At 48.7% G+C, this 20,767-nt stretch overlaps 1 protein-coding gene and 1 pseudogene across 10 annotated transcripts in view; one reads left to right on the forward strand and one right to left on the reverse strand.

Annotated features, from left to right (window-relative positions):
• Positions 1-20,120, forward strand: part of ADAP2 (ArfGAP with dual PH domains 2) — a 39,741-nt gene extending 19,621 nt beyond the window's left edge. The window contains exons 6-11 of one of the 9 annotated variants that reach the window (XM_001112623.5): positions 5,686-5,832; positions 10,189-10,272; positions 14,175-14,237; positions 15,372-15,449; positions 17,148-17,376; positions 18,742-20,120. In XM_001112623.5, the coding sequence (XP_001112623.2) occupies positions 5,686-5,832; positions 10,189-10,272; positions 14,175-14,237; positions 15,372-15,449; positions 17,148-17,376; positions 18,742-18,776 (636 nt within the window). In that variant the 3' untranslated portion in view covers positions 18,777-20,120. Of the gene's footprint in view, positions 1-5,685; positions 5,833-10,188; positions 10,273-14,174; positions 14,238-15,371; positions 15,450-17,147; positions 17,539-18,741 lie in introns of those variants that run through there. The other 8 variants (XM_015118993.3, XM_028836189.2, XM_077970759.1 and 5 more) reach the window with 8 other exon arrangements.
• Positions 6,140-6,669, reverse strand: LOC100425072 (small ribosomal subunit protein eS27 pseudogene; annotated as a pseudogene). Its single transcript, XR_013406286.1, has one exon. The product of XR_013406286.1 is annotated as a small ribosomal subunit protein eS27 pseudogene (transcript).
• Positions 20,121-20,767: the final 647 nt, after the last annotated feature.

Here is a 20,767-nt window from a genome sequence, read left to right on the forward strand (position 1 = left end):
GGCTGGACTTGAACTCCTGACCTCAAGTGATTCACCCACCTTGGTCTCCCAGAGTGCTGGGATTATAGGCATGAGCCACCACACTCGGCCGCCTTTACAGATTTTTTAAGACTAGAAAACGAAAAAAAGTTAGAAGAAGCCGAATTTGGACGGTAAGATGGATGCATAATGACTTCCCATTGAAGCTCTCACAAAATTGCCCTGGTTTGATGAGAGAAATGTAGCTGAAGCATTGTCGTGGGGGAGAAGGACTCTCTGGTGAAGCTTTCTCAGATGTTTTTCTGCTGAAGCTTTGGCTAACTTTCTCAAAACACTCTCATAATGAGCAGATGTTATTGTTCTTTGGCCCTCTAGAAAGTCAACAAGCAGGCCGGGCGCGGTGGCTCAAGCCTGTAATCCCAGCACTTTGGGAGGCCGAGGCGGGTGGATCACGAGGTCAGGAGATCGAGACTATCCTGGCTAACATGGTGAAACCCCGTCTCTACTAAAAAATACAAAAAAAAAAAAAACTAGCCGGGCGTGGTGGCGGGCGCCTGTAGTCTCAGCTACTTGGGAGGCTGAGGCGGGAGAATGGCGTGAACCTGGGAGGCGGAGCTTGCAGTGAGCCGAGATCACGCCACTGCACTCCAGCCTGGGAGACACAGCGAGACTCCGTCTCAAAAAAAAAAAAAAAAAAAAAAAGAAAGTCAACAAGCAAAATGCCTTGAGCATCCCCCAGAAAACTGTTGCCATGGCCTTTGTTCTTGACTGGTCTGCTTTTGCTATGACAGGACCACTTCCACCTCTCAGTAACCATTGCTTTGATTGTGCTTTGTCTTCAGGATCATACTGGTAAAGCCATTTTTCATCTCCTGTTATAATTCTTCAAAGAAATGCCTCAGGATCTTGATCTCACTTGTTTAAAATTTCCATTGAAAACTCTGCTCTTGTCTGCAACTGATCTGGGTGTGATGGCATTGGCACCCATTGAGTGGAAAGTTTGTCCAACTTTAATTTTTCAGTCAGATTTGTGTGAGCTGCACCAATTGAGGTATCTGTGGTGTTAGCTATTGTTTGTGCTGTTAATTTTTGCTTCTCTTCAATTAGGGCATGAACAAGATGATTTTTTTCCTTGCAAATTGATGTAGATGGTCTGCTGCAATTAGGGCATGAACAATATGATTTTTTTCCTTGCAAATTGATGTAGATGGTCTGCTGCTGCAGGCGCCATCTTCCACATCATCTTGTCCCTCCTTAACAAGTTATCCATTTGTAAGCTGCTAATTTCTTTGGGGATTTGTCCCCATAAACTTTTCTGAAAGCATCAGTGATTTCACCATTCTTACATCCAAGCTTCACCATAAATGTTGATGTTTCTTCTTGCTTCAATTTTAGCAGAATTCACATTGCTCTGAAAGGGACTGTTTTCAAGTTGATGTCTTACGCTTCTTAGTGCCGCAAACGAAATCCCATTCAGACATGTTATAACAAGTTAGTATGAGTTTATTTTGGTGCAAAACAATTTGAAATTCATGCATAGTGTTTTCATACTATGTGTTTTCTATGAACTTTTCTAAGTCCCCTTGTTTAAGAGTATTATATGATCTCATTTATATGAAATTTTAGAACAGGCAAAACTATACTGATAGAAGACAAGTAAGTGGTTATCTGGTGTTGGAATGGGGTAGAGATTCTGTGAAGGGGGATGAGTGAACTATTTTGGGGTGATATTTAGGATGATTAATTATGTTTTATATCTTGATTGTTGTGGTGGATACATGGGTATATACATTTGTCAAAAATCAAACTCTCTCTCTCTATATATATATTTTTTTTCCCCGAGACGGAGTCTTGCTCTGTCACCAGGCTAGAGTGCAGTGGAACGATCTTGGCTCACTGCAACCTCTGCCTTCCGGGTTCAAGGATTCTCCTTCCTCAGCCTCACTAGTAGCTGGGACTACAGGCATGTGCCACCACACCCAGCGAATTTTTGTATTTTTAGTAGAGACAGAGTTTCACCCTGTTGGCCAGGATGGTCTCGATCTCTTAACCTCATGATTCACTCACCTCAGACTCCCAAAGTGCTGGGATAACAGGTGTGAGCCACTGTGCCTGGCTCAAACTATACTCTTTCTTTTTTTTCTTTTTTGAGATGGAGTCTTGCTCTGTCACCCAGGCTGGAGTACAGTGGCATGATCTTGGCTCACTGCAAGCTCCACCTCCTGGGTTCACGCCGTTCTCCTGCCCCAGCCTCCCGAGTGGATGGGACTACAGGTGCCCGCCACCATGCCCAGCTAATTTTTTGTATTTTTAGTAGAGATGGGGTTTCACTGTGTTAGCCAGGATGGTCTCGATCTCCTGACCTCGTGATCCACCCGTCTCGGCCTCCAAAAGTGCTGGGATTACAGGCTTGAGCCACCGTGCCCAGCCCAAACTATATTCTTAATATGAATACAGTTTATTGTTTCTAAACTACACCTCAATAAATGTTGATTAAGTGAAAATTAATAATGAGATACAATTCCATACCTATCATATTGGCAAAAATTTTGTAATCTGGTAGTGTCAAGTGTTGGTGAGTGTATGGGGAAAGGGGAATTATTCTATTTCATTGATGGAAGCAAATATTGGTACAATCACTGTTGAGCCATTCAGCAGAATAATTTGTCAGTCTCTAGTAAGTGAAGATGTATATAACTGTAATCTAGCAATTCCATTTCATTTTTTTTTTTTTTTTTTTTGAGACGGAGTCTCGCTGTGTCTCCCAGGCTGGAGTGCAGTGGCGTGATCTCGGCTCACTGCAAGCTCCACCTCCCGGGTTCACGCCATTCTCCCGCCTCAGCCTCCCAAGTAGCTGAGACTACAGGCGCCCGCCACCACGCCCGGCTAGTTTTTTTTTTTTTGTATTTTTAGTAGAGACGGGGTTTCACCATGTTAGCCAGGATAGTCTCGATCTCCTGACCTCGTGATCCACCCGCCTCGGCCTCCCAAAGTGCTGGGATTACAGGCTTGAGCCACCGCGCCCGGCAGCAATTCCATTTCTAAGCATACACTGTGACCCACAGATACACTCACATATGTGTACCAGGGCACAAACTGACTGCAACATTACTTATGATAGCAAAAAATCAGGAACAATCTCAATGTATCTATTAACAGAAGATAGATTGATAACTTTTGGTATAGTCATTTTTTTTTTTTTTTTTTTTTTTTTTTTTGAGACGGAGTCTCCCTCTGTCGCCCAGGCTGGAGTGCAGTGGCGCGATCTCGTCTCACTGCAAGCTCCGCCTCCTGGGTTTACGCCATTCTCCTGCCTCAGCCTCCTGAGTAGCTGGGACTACAGGCGCCCACCACCACGCCCGGCTAATTTTTTGTATTTTTAGTAGAGACGGGGTTTCACCGTGGTCTCGATCTCCTGACCTTGTGATCCGCCCGCCTCGGCCTCCCAAAGTGCTGGGATTACAGGCGTGAGCCACCGCGCCCGGCCTGGTATAGTCATTTATAAGAGAAAACTAGACTGCTGTATCACAGCACGGGTAGACCTCAAAAATATAATGTTGAAAGCAAAAAACAACCTCATTAAAATGGGCAAAAGATGTGTACAGACACTTCTTCCAAGAAGACATACACGTGGCCAACAAGCAAATGAAAAAATGTTCAACATCACTAATCAGAGAAATGTAAGTCAAAACCACACTGAGATACCATTTATACCAGTCAGAATGACTATTATCAAAAAGTAAAAAAGTAACAGATACTGGTGAGGTTGTAGAGAAAAGGAAATGTTTACACACTTGTGGCAAGGATGTAAATTAGTTCAGCCACTGTGGAAAGCAGTTTGGAGACTTCTCAAAGAACTTAAAACAGAACTAACATTTGACCCAGCAATCCCATTACTGGGTATATACCCAAAGCAACAGAAATAATTCTACTATAGGCCAGATGCGGTGGCTCACGCCTGTAATCCTAGCAATTTGGGAGGCAGAGGCCAGTGGATCACCTGAGGTCAGGAGTTCGAGATCAGCCTGACCAACATGGAGAAACCCTGTCTCTACTAAAAATACAAAATTAGCCAGGCATGGTGGCACATCTCTGTAATCTCAGTGACTTGGGAGGCTGAGGCAGGAGAATCGCTTGAACCCGGGAGGTGGAGGTTGCAGTGAGCCAAGATTGCTCCATTGTACTCCAGCCTGGGCAACAACAGTGAAACTCCGTCTCAAAAAAAAAGAAAGAAAAGAAAAAAGAGATAATTCTACTATAAAGACACATGTACACATATGCTCATCGCAGCACTATTTACAATAACAAAAACATGGAATCAGCCTAGGTGCCCATCAGTGGTGGACTGGATAATGGAAATGTGGTACATAGAATACTACACAGCCATAAAAAAGAAGGAGATTGGCCGGGCACGGTGGGTCATGCCTGTAATCCCAGCATTTGGGAGACGAGGCAGGTAGATCACAAGGTCAGGAGTTCGAGACCAGCCTGACCAACATGGTCAAACCCCATCTCTATTAAAAATACAAAAATTAGCCAGATGTGGTGGCGCACGCCTATAATCCCAGCTACTCAGGAGGCTGAGGCAGGAGAATGGTTAGAATCTGGGAGGTGGAGGTTGCAATGAGCCGAGATCACGCCTTTGCACTTCAACCCGGGCAACAGAGCGAGACTCTATCTCAAAAATAAATAAAAAGAACGAGATTGGTTAGGGGTGATGGCTCACGCCGGTAATCCCAGCACTTTGGGAGGCTGAGGCGGGCAGATCACCTGAGATCAGGAGTTTGAGACCAGCCTGGCTAACATAGTGAAACCCCGTTTCTACTAAAAATACAAAAAATTAGCTGGATGTGGTGGCACGTGTCTGTAATCCCAGCTACTTGGGAGGCTGAGGCAGGAGAATCCCTTGAACCTGGGAGACAGAGGTTGCAGTGAGCCAAGATCATCCCACTGCACTCCAGCCTGGGCAACAAAAGCGAAACAAAACAAAGATAAAAACAAAGAAAAGAATGAGATCATGTTCTTTGCAGCAACATGGATTGATCTGGAGAATATTATCTTAAGTAACTAACAAAGGGACAGAAAACCAAATGTTCTAACTTATAAATGGAAGCTAAACGTTGAGTACCCAGGGACACAAAGAAGAGAACGATAGACTAGGCGCAGTGGCTCATACCTATGATTCCAGCACTTTGGTAGGCCAAGGCGGGTGGATCACCTGAGGTCAGGAGTTCATGAGCAGTCTGGCCAACATAGCGAAAACCCGTCTCTACTTAAAAATACAAAAATTAGCCAGGTGTGGTGGCTAGAGTGCAGTGGCACAATCTCAGCTCACTGCAACCTCCGCCTCCCAGGTTCAAACCACTCTCTTGCCTCAGTCTCCCGAGTCACTGGGATTGCAGGCGCCTACCACCATGCCTAGCTAATTTCTGTATTTTTAGCAGAGACAGGGTTTTACCAAGTTGGCCAGGCTGGTCTCGAACTCCTGACCTCGTGATCCACCCGCCTTGGTCTCCCAAAGTACTGGGATTACAGGCGTGAGCCACCGCATCCGGCCAGTATCTGTGAATTTTGATATGAGAGCAAGAACATTTAAAACCCTTATATTTACAAATTGATGTTTGTTTGCATGAAGGCCTTGGTGAAAGTTGACCAAAAGTCACCCTGTGGACTGTCAGCATCTTTCTTTCTCTCTCTCTCTTTCAGGGTAAAAACCCCAAAGCTGTCATCAGCATTAAGGACTTGAATGCCACCTTCCAGACAGAGAAGATAGGGCACCCCCACGGGCTGCAGATCACCTACAGGAGAGATGGCCACATCAGGAACCTGTTTGTGTATCATGAAAGTGGGAAGGTGAGACGACTGGAGTTGCCACCTCCACCTCCAGCTCGCACCCCAGGACTTGGCAGGTGCAGCTCACCACCTTCCCTGCTCACTGGTGCTGTGCTCAGCTGCCTCTAGAGATTTTCTGCTACCATTTGCCTTAATCTATCGTCACTTCCCAGTCTGAGACGCAGATATGAGGAGGGCAGGGTGAGATCAGAGAGAGGAACCTGGCAAGTACCATGGCTGTATCTGAACAGTGCACAGCCACCAATGAAAGTCCAGTTACAGAAGTGACTATGCCCAGGAATGCAAAGCCAGGTAGGGCCAGAGATTATTTTATTTATTTATTTATTTTTTATCCAAAATGTGTTTATTGAGATGGTTTCCCACTCATCTTGATTCAGAGTGCCTTTAGTGCTGCTTCCTCCTAAAGGAACATCCTTCTGTAAGCCTTGCTTTTCCTCCTGTAGGCTGGCAGAGGACAGTGGAGCAGCCAACACACAAAACTACGGTTTGTGCATGGCTAAAGACCATGGTGATTTTATAGCATCCTGGGCATTTCACATCCATGAAGTAGGAATTGGGGCTCTGCACCAGGCGTTTCTTCTTGTGTTTCCTCTTCTCCTCTTCTGGGGAGGGATGAAGGAGATCCTTTGCGAGAGGCATGTTCTCATGTGGGTCGGTCGTCACCGCCGGAAAGGCAGGCCAGAGGTTTTGAATACAGGGGAGGAACTGATAGACAGTCAAGCGGCAGTGCGCCCCAGGACGCTGCTTCTCAACATGTGGTCCTGGTCCAACAGCATTGGCATCACCCAGGAGCTTGTTAAAAATAGTCTCAAGGCTGAGCATGGTAGCTTTTGCCTGTAATCCCAGAACTTTGGGAGGCCAAGGCAGGTGGATCACTTGAACCCAGGAGTTTGAGACCAGCCTCAACTGGTGGGGAGGGCGCTGTAATCCCAGCACTTTGGGAGGCCGAGGTGGGCGGATCATGAGGTCAGGAGATCGAGACCATCCTGGCTAACATGGTGAAACCGAGTCTCTACTAAAAATACCAAAAAATTAGCTGGGCGTGGGGGCGGGCGCCTGTAGTCCCAGCTACTCGGGAGGCTGAGGCAGGAGAATGGCAATGAACCCAGGAGATGGAGCTTGCAGTGAGCCGAGATGGCGCCACTGCACTCCAGCCTGGGTGACAGAGCAAGACTCCGCCTCAAAAAAAAAAAAAAGAAAAAAGAAAAAAGAAAAAGAAACTGCATTTTAACAGGATCCCAGGTGAGTCTTGTGCACATTTAAGTTTGAGAAGCACTATTTTTTTTCCTTTGGAGACAAAACTCGCTCTGTTGCCCAGGCTGGAGTGCAGTGGCGCGATTTCGGCTCACTGCAAACTCCACCTTCAGGGTTCAAGCGATCCTCCTGCCTCAGCCTCCTGAGTAGCTGAGATCACACTCAGCAATTTTTTTTTTTAATTTTTTTTTATTTTTAGTAGACACAGGGTTTCACCATGTTGGCCGGGCTGGTCTTGAATTCCTGACCTCAAGTGATCTGCCCACCTCGGCCTCCCAAAGTGCTGGAATTACAGGGGTGAGCCACTGAGAAGCACTATTTAATAGTCCAGGAAATCAGCCCAGTCAGAGATGAGCAGACCAATATAAGAGAATAAGCTGGGTCAGGTCCTGAGCAGGGTCTCAGGACTAGGCAGGGGACAGAGATACTAAGTGGGGGTGGATGAAGGTGGGTGCTGACATTTTGTGACCATGTATTAACTCCCCTGGGCACTGCTTTTGGTGATTGCTGTCCATCATTTCTTAATCCTCAAAATAAGCCCCCGTTACTGAGTCATGGACATGTTAGTAACTTGCTCGGGGCCACAGCCAATGGTTCCCGAGCCCTGCACCCACTTTACCCGCCATGTGCCTCTGCTGTAGGGAGGACCCTTGGCAGCAGGAGGCAGGAACCAGATGCAGGGACTAGACCTTCCCAAGGGGCCGTAGCACCACGGCCCCCCTAGCCCCCTCTCCATGCCAACCACTGCCACAAGGACTTTTACGGAGGCACCCAAGGTCTCTGGCACTTAGGATACCCAGCTCCCTCCTATCTGCCCAGTATGGTGCCTCTGACAACCTGGGTCTGGCCGTTCTTCTCTTGTGCTGGATGCCCCAGCCTGTCTGTTAGATGGGCATAAATGAGGACTCCAGATTCCTGCCTGCAGGAGTCAGGGGGTGATTTAAAAACTAAGTAGACGGGCATAAGGGGTGGGGAGGGGGCTGTGGCAAACAGGAAAACCTGCATGGAGGATTGAAACAAACAAAACTTCAGGAGCCAAACAAACAGGTATGCAGGTTGGACTTGGCACCAGGATCACCAGATTGTGACTGGAGAGACCTTCCAACGTGAAGGCCTAGGCATGCCTTTTCTGGGCTGGCCCCATTCCCTTAGTGCCTGACACCTAAGAAGGTTCTTTTTTTTTTTTTTTTTTTGGAGAAGGAGTCTTGCTCTGTTGCCCAGACTGGAGTGCAGTGGCACAATCTCAGCTCGCTGCAACCTCTGCCTCCCAGGTTCAAGCAATTCTCCAGCCTCAGCCTCTTGAGTAGCTGGGATTACAGGCATGCACCACCATACCTGGCTAATTTTGTATTTTTAGTAGAGATGGGGTTTCACCATGTTGGTCAGGCTGGTCTCAAACTCCTGACCTCAGGTGATCCACCCGCCTCAGCCTCCCAGACTGCTGGGATTACAGGCATGAGTCACCGCACCTGGCCAGAGGGTCCTTAGTGAACCCCAGGACAAGAGAGCACAGACCCCTGGAATCCTAGGCCTGTGTGCTTCGCCTATGAGAGAGAAAGGGAAATGGTTTCATTCCTTTGAAACCATATTCAAATGACTTTCTCAGTCATCATATTGTATCAAAATCACAAACTACCACTATTTGAACAAGCCTTTTAGTCTCTTCCAATTCCAAATTCCTGGGAGAAGGAATCTGATAAGCCCAGTCCAGCCTCTGTATTGGTCCAGGCCTGGTCCAGCTGCTGTTAAGCAGGGGCAGGATCACAGCAGTAAATGGGGCTGCAACTGGGGTTGGGTGAAGATAGGTGGGGTAGTTCTCACAGAAGCAGGACTTGGGCTGAGCAAGCACCAAAAATCTATCTATTACAACATCAGAACTAACCTGTGGGAGAAGTAGAATGTTTTACGTAAAAGGTGTGTGTGGGATGGAGCGGGCTAAGCAGAATGTCCCAAGACGAAGGAGCAGTAGGTGTTGGGAGAATTGCATATAGTTTTGCATGGAAGGAGCTCAGACAGCAGTCATAGTAAAGAACTTAAGACTTTTTTTTTTTCTGAGGGTAGTAGACAGGACTCCAAGTCAGACTGATTAGATTTGTAATTAGAAAATCTGCAGGCCAGGCGTGGTGGCTCACGCCTGTAATCCCAGCACTTTGGGAGGCCAAGGCAGGCGGATCATGAGGTCAGGAGATTGAGACCATCCTGGCTAACACAGTGAAACCCCGTCTCTACTAAAAATACAAAAATTAGCTGGACATGGTGGCAGGTGCCTGTAGTCCCAGCTACTCAGGAGGCTGAGGCAGGAGAATGGCGTGAACCTGGGAGGCAGAGGTCACAGTGAGCCGAGATCACGCCACTGCACTCCAGCCTGGGCAACAGAGCGAGACTCCGTCTAAAAAAAAAGAAAAAAAATCACTCTGGTTGCCATGAGAGGGTCAATTGGAGAACAGCTGATCAAGGCCAGCTAGGTACATGGTTGTCTAGGTGGGAGATGAAGGTGGCCCAGGCTGCTGAGGGACATGTTCTTTCAGAGTGACAGCAGAAGGGACCAAGCCAGCTTTGGCCTAAGTTGCCATAAGCATCCTCATCAGAGGAGCATCCCCAGGCACACCTGCTCCCCACCCAAATGCCAATCTTTGACATCTGAGGACAATGATTTCCTAGAACCTTTCTCCTTAGAGTGTATTCCACTGACTAGCAGCATCATATCACCTGAGAGCGTGTTAGGAATGCAGAGTCTTGGGCCCCATTCCAAACCTACTGCACATGCCTCTGCATTTTAACAAGAGCCTCAGGAGATTTTGTACGCATTAGAAAGTGAAAAGCACTGTCTGAGGCCATTGCAGAACTCCTGTGCAGTTCACCCGATCCTTTTCTGGGGCTCTGGGGTTATCCCTGTCAGAGGCTTCCTGTTTGCTCGGGTTAGCCCACCAGGCTCTGAGACAGTCCTGCCTGGATGCCCCTGAGCCAAGCTGTGGGGTGTGTGCAGGCGCTGAATACATGCGCTCCACACGCAATGCCCAGCTAGCTTCCCGCCACCAGACGCAGCCTCCCACCCACCCCATCTCACTGCTGTGTGTGTGTCCTGTGCACTTCTCTCGGCAGGAGATAGTGGACTGGTTCAATGCCCTGCGTGCAGCCCGTCTGCAGTATCTAAAATTGGCTTTTCCTGAACTCCCGGAGTCTGAGGTGAGCTAAATGTGGACCCCAATTTCTGAATCTCCTCTCGGCCATCTCCTTCTTTCCTTGTCTGTTGACCTCGAAGACACTCAGAAGCCAGACTAGGGCTGGGCATGGTGGCTCACGCCTGTAATCCCAGCACTTTGGGAGGCCGAGGCGGGCGGATCACGAGGTCAGGAGATCGAGACCATCCTGGCTAGCATGGTGAAACCCCATCTCTACTAAAAATACAAAAAAATTAGCTGGATGTGGTGGCGGGCACCTGTAATTCCAGCTACTTGGGAGGCTGAGGCAGGAGAATGGCATGAAACCGGGAGGCGGAGCTTGCAGTGAGCCGAGATGGCGCCACTACACTCCAGCCTGGGTGACAGAGCAAGACTCCATCTCAAAAAAAAAAAAAAGAAACCAAAGAAGCCAGACTAGGTTTGTTTGCAGGTAAGACCTCGAGGTTGAGGGCTGGGTAGCTCAGAGGGAAACCCAAGGCATTCTCCAGGGGAGCCTGGGGGGTTACAGCCTCACATATGACAAGGCAGCCTCCCAAAAGCAGGTCAGTTTCTCGCCTTCAGAGGAGTGTCAAGGGGCTCAGCATTTGGTCATCTCTTTCTGACCCCTTCTCCCTCTAAAATGTACAAATGATCCCTAACATACTGCTTACAGAGTGCTTTGAGCCCGTTTTGTCTTGTGAAATGGCAGCCGGGCAGGGGTGATTATTTCCATTTCACTGATGTGATACACAGTCCCAGGAAGGGCAGGTGAATAACCAAAGGTGCGCTTCCCTTTGTAACATCCCCGCTTTGCCCTGTGATGCTCTGGGCTTGGGAAAGCCTGGGATCCTCCCCATTACAATTGCAACAGGAGCAGGTATGCCCTTCGTGGCCAACATGATGGGGAGCCGAGAACCTCATTTTGGTTGTCTCCAGACTTCTGGGGCCTTCATCTCCCTATTTCAGGCTGGGCCAGGGAGGCCCGCATGGTGTGGGGCAGAGGATGCTGCCTTGAGCCAGGAAGCCTGGGCTCCCAGGGGTGCTCTATTGCTCACTTTCTGTGTGACCCCTGCAGATCCTGGCACCTCTCTGAGCTTCTGTTTCCAGATTGGTAAGATGGCAGTTAGTCCAGGTCATCTTCAGGGTCCCTTCCGGCTCTGAGATTCTATACTCTGGTCCTCTTCAAGAGGCTCCCCTCTAAGAGGATTTTATAAGTGATGGGGGTGGAAAACCATTTTAATGCTGGGATTTTCTTAATCTCAACCATTAGAGCTTCCTTTTTTTTTTTTTTTTTTTTTTTTTGAGACGGAGTCTCGCTGTGTCGCCCAGGCTGGAGTGCAGTGGCACGATCTCCGCTCACTGCAAGCTCCGCTGCCTCCCGGGTTCCTACCATTCTCCTGCCTCAGCCTCCCTAGAAGCTGGGACTACAGGCACCCACCATCACGCCCAGCTAATTTTTTTGTATTTTTAGTAGAAACGGGGTTTCACCATGTTCGCCAGGATGGTCTCGATCTCCTGACCTCATGATCCGCCCGCCTCGGCCTCCCAAAGTGCTGGGATTACAGGCGTGAGCCACCACGCCTGGCCTAGAGCGTCCTTGAAAGCCTAAATACTCCTTAATTCCAAGGTTTGTAGGGAGCCAGTTGTTTGGAATAGGGTCCCCTCCAGGCCCAAGGATATGCTGAGATGGCAGCTGTCTGGGAGCAATTCCAGTAAGGCCCGAGTCAGAGCCCTTGAGTCAGTCTGCTGAGTTTGCACCCAGAACTGGTTAATGCTGGCTCCCATGGGTGGGGAGTGGAGGGTGCTGACTGCTGACTATGAGGAAGGAGGACAAAGTGCAGATGCTCAGCCTTATTTAATCTGGGCAAGTTGCCCATCTTTGCTGACATGTGTAAAAGAAATTGCTCTTCAGTCAACATCCTCAATGTTCCCCTGCCGCTCTCATCCACTGTCAGTACCCGATATCCATCCCGTGTCTTTCTTCCCATTTAATGTCTGTGTATGGTGTGAGGTTCTGAGCAATCACCAGGCCTGGCTCAGGCTTTAGGATCCACATGTTGGAAATCCAGGGCATCCCAGTGGGGTCTGTGGTCCTGTAATAAGTGCATATGGTCTTTTGGACTTCGGAGAAAGTAGGTATTGTTGCCATGGTGACAGATGATCCAGGCCCAGAGAGGTGAGGTGACTTGCCTAGGTGATAGTACCTACTTTCTAGGGCTGTTGTGAGACTCCAGCGAGCCAAGCATCTGAAGTATAGGAAGCAGTGCTCCAGCCATGTGATTTTCCTTTTTCTCCCAATGATTTCCCTAGGCCTCTGCTTGCTCTGTGCTGACTCAAATTCAGAATACTGAGCAGTTCGGGACTCCATCTGTTTTCTCCAAATGGAAGAATTAAAGCCTAGTGAATGTATTTTAGGATGAGGAGAGTAGTACAGTTTATATTTTCTTTCTTACATTTAAAAAAATTTTTTATTTTTTGTAGAGATGGTATCTCACTTATGTTGCCCGGGCTGGTCTCGAACTTCTGGCCTCAAGCAATCCTCCTACCTCGGCCTCCCAAAGTGCTGGGACTACAGGTGTGAGCCACTGCATCTGACCTATATTTTCATTTTTGGCTCACAACTTTCCCCCTTTTAAACTTCCCGTAGCTGTTCCCCAGACCTCACTTCCCCTGTGCCTCTGCCCTGGGCCCTGGAGCTCTGGAGGAGCCTCTCTGTTCTTTGAAGCCTGGACTGTCATTTGAAGCTCTAGACTTTCCAGGTTGATGCCTGGGAGCATAGGAGGCCATCATCAACCCCTGGAAACATCTCTGAGTATAGGCTGACAGGCTGGAAGGGATTCTGGGGATCACATGATCCAGGTTGTTTATCACACAGGGGAGACATAAGGCCTCATGAGACAGAAGGTCTTACAAAGGTAATGCAGCTGGTGGAGGCCAGAACTGGAGTTAGAACCAGGTCTCCCGACTTCTGCTTCAGAACTTTCTCTGTCCACTCTGGCATCATTTTCTTTTCTTTCTTTTTTTCTTTTTTTTTTTTTTTGAGACGGAGTCTCCCTCTGTCACCCAGACTGGAGTGCAATGGCACCATCTCAGCTCACAGCAACCTCTGCCTCCCGGGTTCAAGGGATCCTTTTGCCTCAGCCTACTGAGTAGCTGGGATTACAAGTGCACACCACCATGCCCAGCTAATTTTTGTATTTATAGTAGAGATGGGGTTTCACCATGTTGGCCAGGCTAGTCTCAAACTCCTGGCTTCAAGTGATCCACCTGCCTGGGCCTCCCAAAGTGCTGGGATTACAGACGTGAGCCACCGCGCCCAGCCTCTCGCGTCATTTTCTTGTTGCTCTGTGTCAGAACTCTGACCAATGACCACGCCTTTCCCAGGGTCCTGCTCAGAGGGCCCTGGCATGTTTATACTTTAGCACCCTAGTGTAGTGGTAGGAGTACAGTCTAGTGTCATCGGCCCTGGGCATGAATCTCAGCTCTTCGCGCTACCAGTGCTGTGACTTTAGGAAAATCCCCAGCCCCTTCTCTGTGGCCTGGTTTCTTCAGATGTGTAATGAGGCTGGTGATACCCACCTCGCAGGGTGATTGAGAATTGCAACCGGAGCCTGACGCAAAGTGGACCCTTAGAACATGTTCCCTGACACCAAGAGGGTCTCTGCAGAGCCTTGCCTATGTCCTGGGGTTACTGAAGGAGTCCTTAAACCAAAACTTGGCCGTGCCACTAAGTTCTGCAAACATCTGGGGTGCTGTCGACTGGCTCTGTGAAATATTAATATTATGTCCATTGCACTTTCCAAATATAGTACCATGAGCCATGAGCATACACCCTTCCCCATTTCAAACTTCCCCTTTGTCGGGAGCCAGGCGGGAACCTGGAGCTCTGGGGTGTGAGTTGGGGGTCAGTGTCTGTCTCTTCCACAGCTCGTGCCATTCCTCACCAGGAACTACCTCAAACAAGGCTTCATGGAAAAGACTGGGCCAAAGGTACCTTCTACCACTCCCTGGGGGACTTACGTGGCTTAATGTACACAAAAGGTTTAATGTGTTTATGGGATGACAGTTAAGAGAACAGTGAAAGGTGTTAGGCCAAGTTTGTCCAACCGACAGCCCACGGGCCGCATGCTGCCCAGGACAGCTTGGAATGAGGCCCAACACAACTTCGTAAACTTTCTTTTTTAAATTTTTTTGAGACAGAGTCTTGCACTGTCACCCAGGCGGAGTGCAGTGGTGTGATCTTGGCTCACTGCAACCTCCACCTCCCGGATTCAAGCGATTCTCCTGCCTCAGACTCCTGAGTAGCTGGGATTACAGGTGCCCACCGCCATGACTGGCTAATTTTTGTAATTTTAGTAGAGACGGGATTTCACCATGTTGGCCAGGCTGGTCTCAAACTCCCGACCTCTGCCCACCTCAGCCTCCCAAAGTGCTGGGATTACAGGCATGAGTCACCACGCCCAGCCAAATTCGTGAACTTTCTTAAAACATTATGAGATATTTTTGCGATTTTTTTGTTTTAAGCTCACCAGCTATCATTAGTTTAGTGTATTTTATGTGTGGCCCAAGACAATTCTTCCAATGTGGCCCAGGGAAGGCAAAAGATTGGATACCCCTGTGTTAGGCAATCGTGAAAGCAAGCCTTGGGCAGGCGGAAAAAGCAGTCAAAGCGTTGTTTTCAGAGAGGCGCAGCCCCTCCGCGTGGTTCTTGTTGCCGGGCTTTCTCTCCCTGACCTAGGTTACAATTTGGCCAAGGCCAGCACTTTCAGCCTTGCCAAGCAGTAGCCACTTCTGATTTTCCCCAACTTCCTTTTTCTCCGGCTTCTTTGTCCACCGCCTGAGAAAGAGGAAAGTACCTCTTCCAAGTCAAGGCGGCACCTGGAGGCAGCAGGGTGAAGCTGGTAGAGGGTATGGTGGGGTTGGAAGAGTAATGGGCAGAACCTTCAGTGCCTGAGGGCTCCTCTCCAGGCCCCAGGGAGAAGCACTAGGATGTCTGACTGAGGAGGCTGGGCTGGAGAACCAGTGGGACTGGCCAGCTCCCTTGGTCTGGCCTGGGCTGGCCCCTGATCTCTATCCTCAGAAACTGACTTGGTCATCCATGGTAAGAGGTTCCCTCTTTTGCAGCAGAGAGAACCTTTCAAGAAAAGGTGGTTCGCCCTGGATTGCCATGAGCGGAGGCTGCTCTATTACAAGAACCCACTGGTAAGAGCCACTCCTGCTCCCTCCCCAGGGCTTCCTCAGACAGAACTGGGTAGTGCTTGTCTGAAACTATGTGAAAGCTATGGATAAACACATCTCCCAGAGCCCCAGAGCTAGAGAAACCCTGAGAGGAAAACTTCTACCCCTTGTTTTTGTTGCTCTTGAAGTAATCTCCTGTGGCATGAAGCTTCTTTCCCCTCGCTTTCAGGAAGTCCATTATGAGTATCCAAAATGCTGCCCATGGTAGTTAAATGAGGTGTATTTCTTCCTCTAGTCTCCAGGGCTCACTTCTAACCAAGAGGCCGTGATGTGTAGTGGTTAGGAGTGTGGTGGACTCTAGAACCTGGCTGTCTGGGCTCTGGTCTCAGCCCTGCTACTTGTAGTAGTGTTGCCTTGAGCCGAGTACTTAGCCCTCTGTGCCTTAGTTTCCTCCTCTGAAAAACAGGCTTAATAAGAATGCCTTCCCCAGAGGTTGCCATGATGGCTATTTAAGTTACTATAAAGCATTGTAATTCCTGATGCTGATTTTAATAGGTGCTCCATAAATGTTAGGTATCACTTATTTATTTTTTTAGAGACAGAGTCTCTCTCTGTCACCCAGGCTGGAATGCAGTGGCACAATCACAGCTCATTGCAACCTTGAACTTCTGGGCCCAAGTTATCTTCCTGCCTCAGCCTCCCGAGTAGCTCAGAATACAGGCATGTACCACCATGCCCAGCTAATTTAAAAAAAAAAAAAAAAAAAGGTAGGGCTGGGTGCTCTGGCTCTTGCCTGTAATCCCAGTACTTTGGGAGGCTGAGGCAGGAGGATCACTTGAGCCCAGAAGTTCGAGACCAGCCTGCGCAATATAATGAGATCCCATCTCTACAAGAAACTTAAGGCCGGGCATGGTGGCTCACGTCTGTAAACCCAGCACTTTGGGAGGCCGAGGCGGGCAGATCATGAGGTCAGGAGTTCAAGACCAGCCTGACCAACATGGTGAAACCCCGTCTCTACTAAAAATACAAAAATTAGTCGGACATGGTGGTGCGTGCCTGTAATCCCAGTTACTCAGGAGGCTGAGGCAGGAGAATCACTTGAACCTGGAAGCAGAGGGTGCAGGGAGCCGAGATCACACCATTGCACTCCAGCCTGGGCGCAGAGCGAGACTCCGTCTCAAAAAAAAAAAAAGAAAAAGAAAAGGAAAGAATCTTTAAAATTAGCCAGGTGTGGTGGCGCATGCCTGTAGTCCTAGCTGCTTGGGAGGCTGAGGTGGGAGGATCGCCTGAGCCTGGGAGGTTGAGGCTGGGATGAACCATGATTGTGCCACTGCACTTCCAGCCTGGGTGACAGAGTGAGACCCTGTCTCCAAAAACAATTCATAATAATAATTAATAAATTTTTTTTTGCAGAGAAGGGGTCTCACTATATTGCCCAGGTTGGTCTCATATTCCTGGCCTCAAACAATTCTCTGCCTTGGCTTCCCAAAGTGCTAGGATTATAGGCATGAACTATCAGGCCCACCCTCAGTATCTTTTCAACAGATGACGTGTATGATTTATTTTAGGGTTTTGATCTTTCACATTCTGGGTCCCACTCAGCAGAAATCCCAGCAGGGACCTCATACCCCCTTCCCAAAATAGAGCTTGGAGGCTGTCAGGGCTGCAGGGCCCCTCTGCCCTGGGGGCACCCTCTGATGACCCCGTACCCTCCATTTTCAGGATGCCTTCGAGCAGGGCCAGGTTTTTCTGGGGAACAAGGAGCAGGGATATGAAGTCTATGAAGACCTGCCCAAGGGCATCCGAGGAAATCGCTGGAAAGCTGGACTCACCATTGTCACCCCAGAGCGGAGATATGTCCTCACTTGCCCCAACGAGAAGGAGCAGCAGGAATGGCTGGAAAGTTTGCGGGGTGTCCTGTCCAGCCCCTTGACGCTCCTCAACCGCCTCAGTAAGAAGCAGGAACTGAAGGGTGTTCTTTTGGCCAAGGGCAGAGGGCAGAAAGGTGCTTTTTCACTTAGGTTCAGCTGTGATGCCACAAAAGAGTCTTGATTCCTGACTATGCTCTTTTCACTGTCTTTTCTTCCTGAGAAAGAAAAGCACAGACATACCATTATTGCCAAAAAGTCTACTCTGTCCACCCTGGGTTCCCGTAACAAAGCCCTTCCCCAGGAGCTTTTAGAGGAGTTTGGCCCTGGCAGAACCCCCGGGTACCGTCTGTACCCCTCGCAGTGTGGGGGCTGAGCAGCTTCTCTTTCCCTCCACCCTCCTCTATGCTGATCCTTTTTCTCGTGAGAAAACCCTGGCCTGTTATTATTAGCTAAGGTCATACCCGCTGGGCAGCTCCTGGGATTTTTGGATTCCTCCCCACTCCAGAGGGAAGGCTATTTCTAGTGGCTTCTTTTCTCCGAGTCCTCCCTTCTGTCTGCCTGTCTCCTGCTCCTCTTTACCAGTAGGCCTTCCTCAGTGCTGACAGCCCTGTGAAAAAGGAGGAGACATGCCAAGCTCCGGCAGGAAACTGCTGGCCCAGGGCCTGGCTTCTGGGGCACAAAGGAGAATTTCTGTGTTTGGAAAAATACAGACTGAGCAGGTGACCCCCGCACAGCCCCTTGGGGGAAACACTTGTGCCCTTTGAGTCTGACCGATATAAACACAGACTCTCTTGACTGTCCCACAAAGGCCAAAGCCAGAGAACCTCAGAAAGGGACTTGCAAATTGTGAGTGAGGCATATCAGCTGGTGCTTTCTTTTCTCTATGGGCTGCCATTTATGAGTCTCTTGGTTTCTCTCTGTCTCTGTCCCTCCACTTTTCTCTCCTTTGCTGGTGTGTGCATCCCCTCTGATGCCCTGGCCCTTACTCTTTCATTCTGTTTTTTATTCAGAGGCTCCCTCTGTTTTCGTGTTATTTTTTTTTAATTTTCATTTTTCGAGACGGGATCTTGCACTGTCACCCAGGCTGAAGTACAGTGGTGCGATCTCAGCTCACTGCAATCTCCTCTTCCTGGGCTCAGGCAATCCTCTCACCTCAGCCTCCCAAGTAGCTGGGACTACAGGCTCGTGACACCACATCCAGCTAATTTATTTTGTATTTTTGGTAGAGACAGAGTTTCACCATGTTGCCCAGGCTGGTCTCGAACTCCTGAGCTCAAGTGATCCACCTGCCTCGGCCTCCCAAAGTGCTGGGATTACAGGCGTGAGCCACTGCGCCCGGCCATGGCTTCCTCTGTCTTTGTACACCTGTCCCTTTGCTGTCCCTCTCCTCCACAGAACAGCATTGGCATGGCCACCTCCCTCAGCCCTCTTCATTTCCCTTGTAGCTGCATCAACAGAGAGTGGCCGCAGCAGCAGGTGACCCATTAACTGAGGGACTGGCTGCCACTGAACACCTGGAGCGCCTTGTAGGAAGGAGAAGTTCGCACCTCGACCCTGGCTGCCCACCATCAGTGCCCCGCAGTCAGCAGCCATCCCTGGCAGTGAACTCTGCCAGGACTGAAGCTGTGGCTTTATCCATCAGCTCCCTGAGCCTTCCCCCCAACACACCCCAGGGATCTGAGGATCTGGTACATAAACGAACATCTATCCCCTCCTCCCCCATATACACCCAGGCTTGAAATGCCTACAGGCCCAGAACTTTCTCACATCTGGAATGGAGGCATTGCAATGAAAAGGCACCCACAGCATCATGCAAGTGGCATCTTGTTAAAAAAAAAAAAGTTTAATCTGAATCTAACCATGAGGAAATAATCAGACAAATCCACATTAGGGGCATTCTGCTAAACATCTGACCCGGACTCTTCAAAAATGAAGAGTGAAAGATAAAATACTCAACGGCTAGGTGCAATGGCTCACATCTGCAATCCCAGCACTTTGGGAGGCCAAGGTGGACGGATCGTGAAGTCAGGATATCAAGACCATCCTGGCCAACATGGTGAAACCCCATCCTTACTGAAAATACAAAAATTAGCTGGATGTGGTGGTGCACTCCTGTAGTCCCAGCTACTTGGGAGGCTGAGGCAGGAGAATCGCTTGAACCCGGGGGTGGAGATTGCAGTGAGCCAAAATTGCACCACTACACTCCAGCCTGGTAACACAGCAAGACTCTATCTCAAAAAAAAAAAGAGAAAGTAGTCAATATTGTGAAAGATAAAGTAGTCTGAGAACTGTTCTATATTAAAGGAGGCTAGGCCAGGCGCAGTGACTCAAGCCTGTAATCCCAGCATTTTGGGAGGCCTAGCTGGGCAAATCACTTGAGGTCAGGAGTTTGAGACCAGCCTGGCCAACATGGTGAAACCCTGTCTCTACTAAAAATACAAAAATTAGCTGGGCTTGGTGGCGCATGCCTGTAATCCCAGCTACTCAGGAGGCTGAGGCAGGAGAATCGTTGGAGCTTAGGAGGCCGAGGTTGCAGTGAGCCAAGATCACGCCACTGTACTTTTTTTGAGACTCTGCCTCAAGAAAAGAAAAAAAGGAGAATAAGATATGGCAACCAAAAGCAATTCATGGTTCTTGATTGGTCCTGGAAAAAAAAAATAGCTGAAAAGGACATAATTGAGATAACTGGGAAATTTGAATATGAATGTGTATATTAATAGTATTGTAATGTTGTGATAATTGTGCTGTATTTGTATAGCGGAATGTTCTTTTTCTTAGGAGATACACACTGAAATATTTAGGGATAAAATGTGAATGCAATTGATTCTTTTTTTGTTTGTTTGTTTTGAGATGGAGTCTTGCTCTTTCGCCCAGGCGGGCGAAATGGCTGGGTGTGGAGGTTCATTCCTGTAATCCCAGCACTTTGGGAGGCCGAGGCGGGTGGATCACTTGAGGACAGGAGTTCCAGACCAGCCTGGCCAATATGGTGAAACCTCATCTCTACTAAAAAAATACAAAAATTAGCCAGGCATGGTGGCGCGCACCTGTAGTCCCAGGTACTCGGGAGGCTGAGGCAGAAGAATTGCTTGAACCGAGGAGACGGAGGTTGTGGTGAGTCAAGATCACGCCACTTCACTCCAGCCTCGGTGACAGAACTAGACTCCATCTGAAAAAAAACAAAAAAAAAGTGAACTGTGATCGTGCCACTGCACTCCAACCTAAGTGACAGAGCAAGACCCTGTCTCAAAAACAAAAACAAAAAACTGAAGAGACACAGTGCTATTGGAGGCAGAGGCAGATCCAGCCCAGGCTCTGAGTGCGGCCCTGCAACCAACCCGAAGCCACTGGAATATTCACTTCCCCACCTCTGTGCCTTGATTTTTCTATTTAAAATGAAGTTACACTAACTATTGAAATTCAAAGTAATAACAAGTATTTCTGACTACCTCTCAGGTGCCAGGCTCTGTGCTA

This window comes from Macaca mulatta, chromosome 16 (assembly GCF_049350105.2).
Source record: "Macaca mulatta isolate MMU2019108-1 chromosome 16, T2T-MMU8v2.0, whole genome shotgun sequence".
NCBI lineage: Eukaryota > Metazoa > Chordata > Mammalia > Primates > Cercopithecidae > Macaca > Macaca mulatta.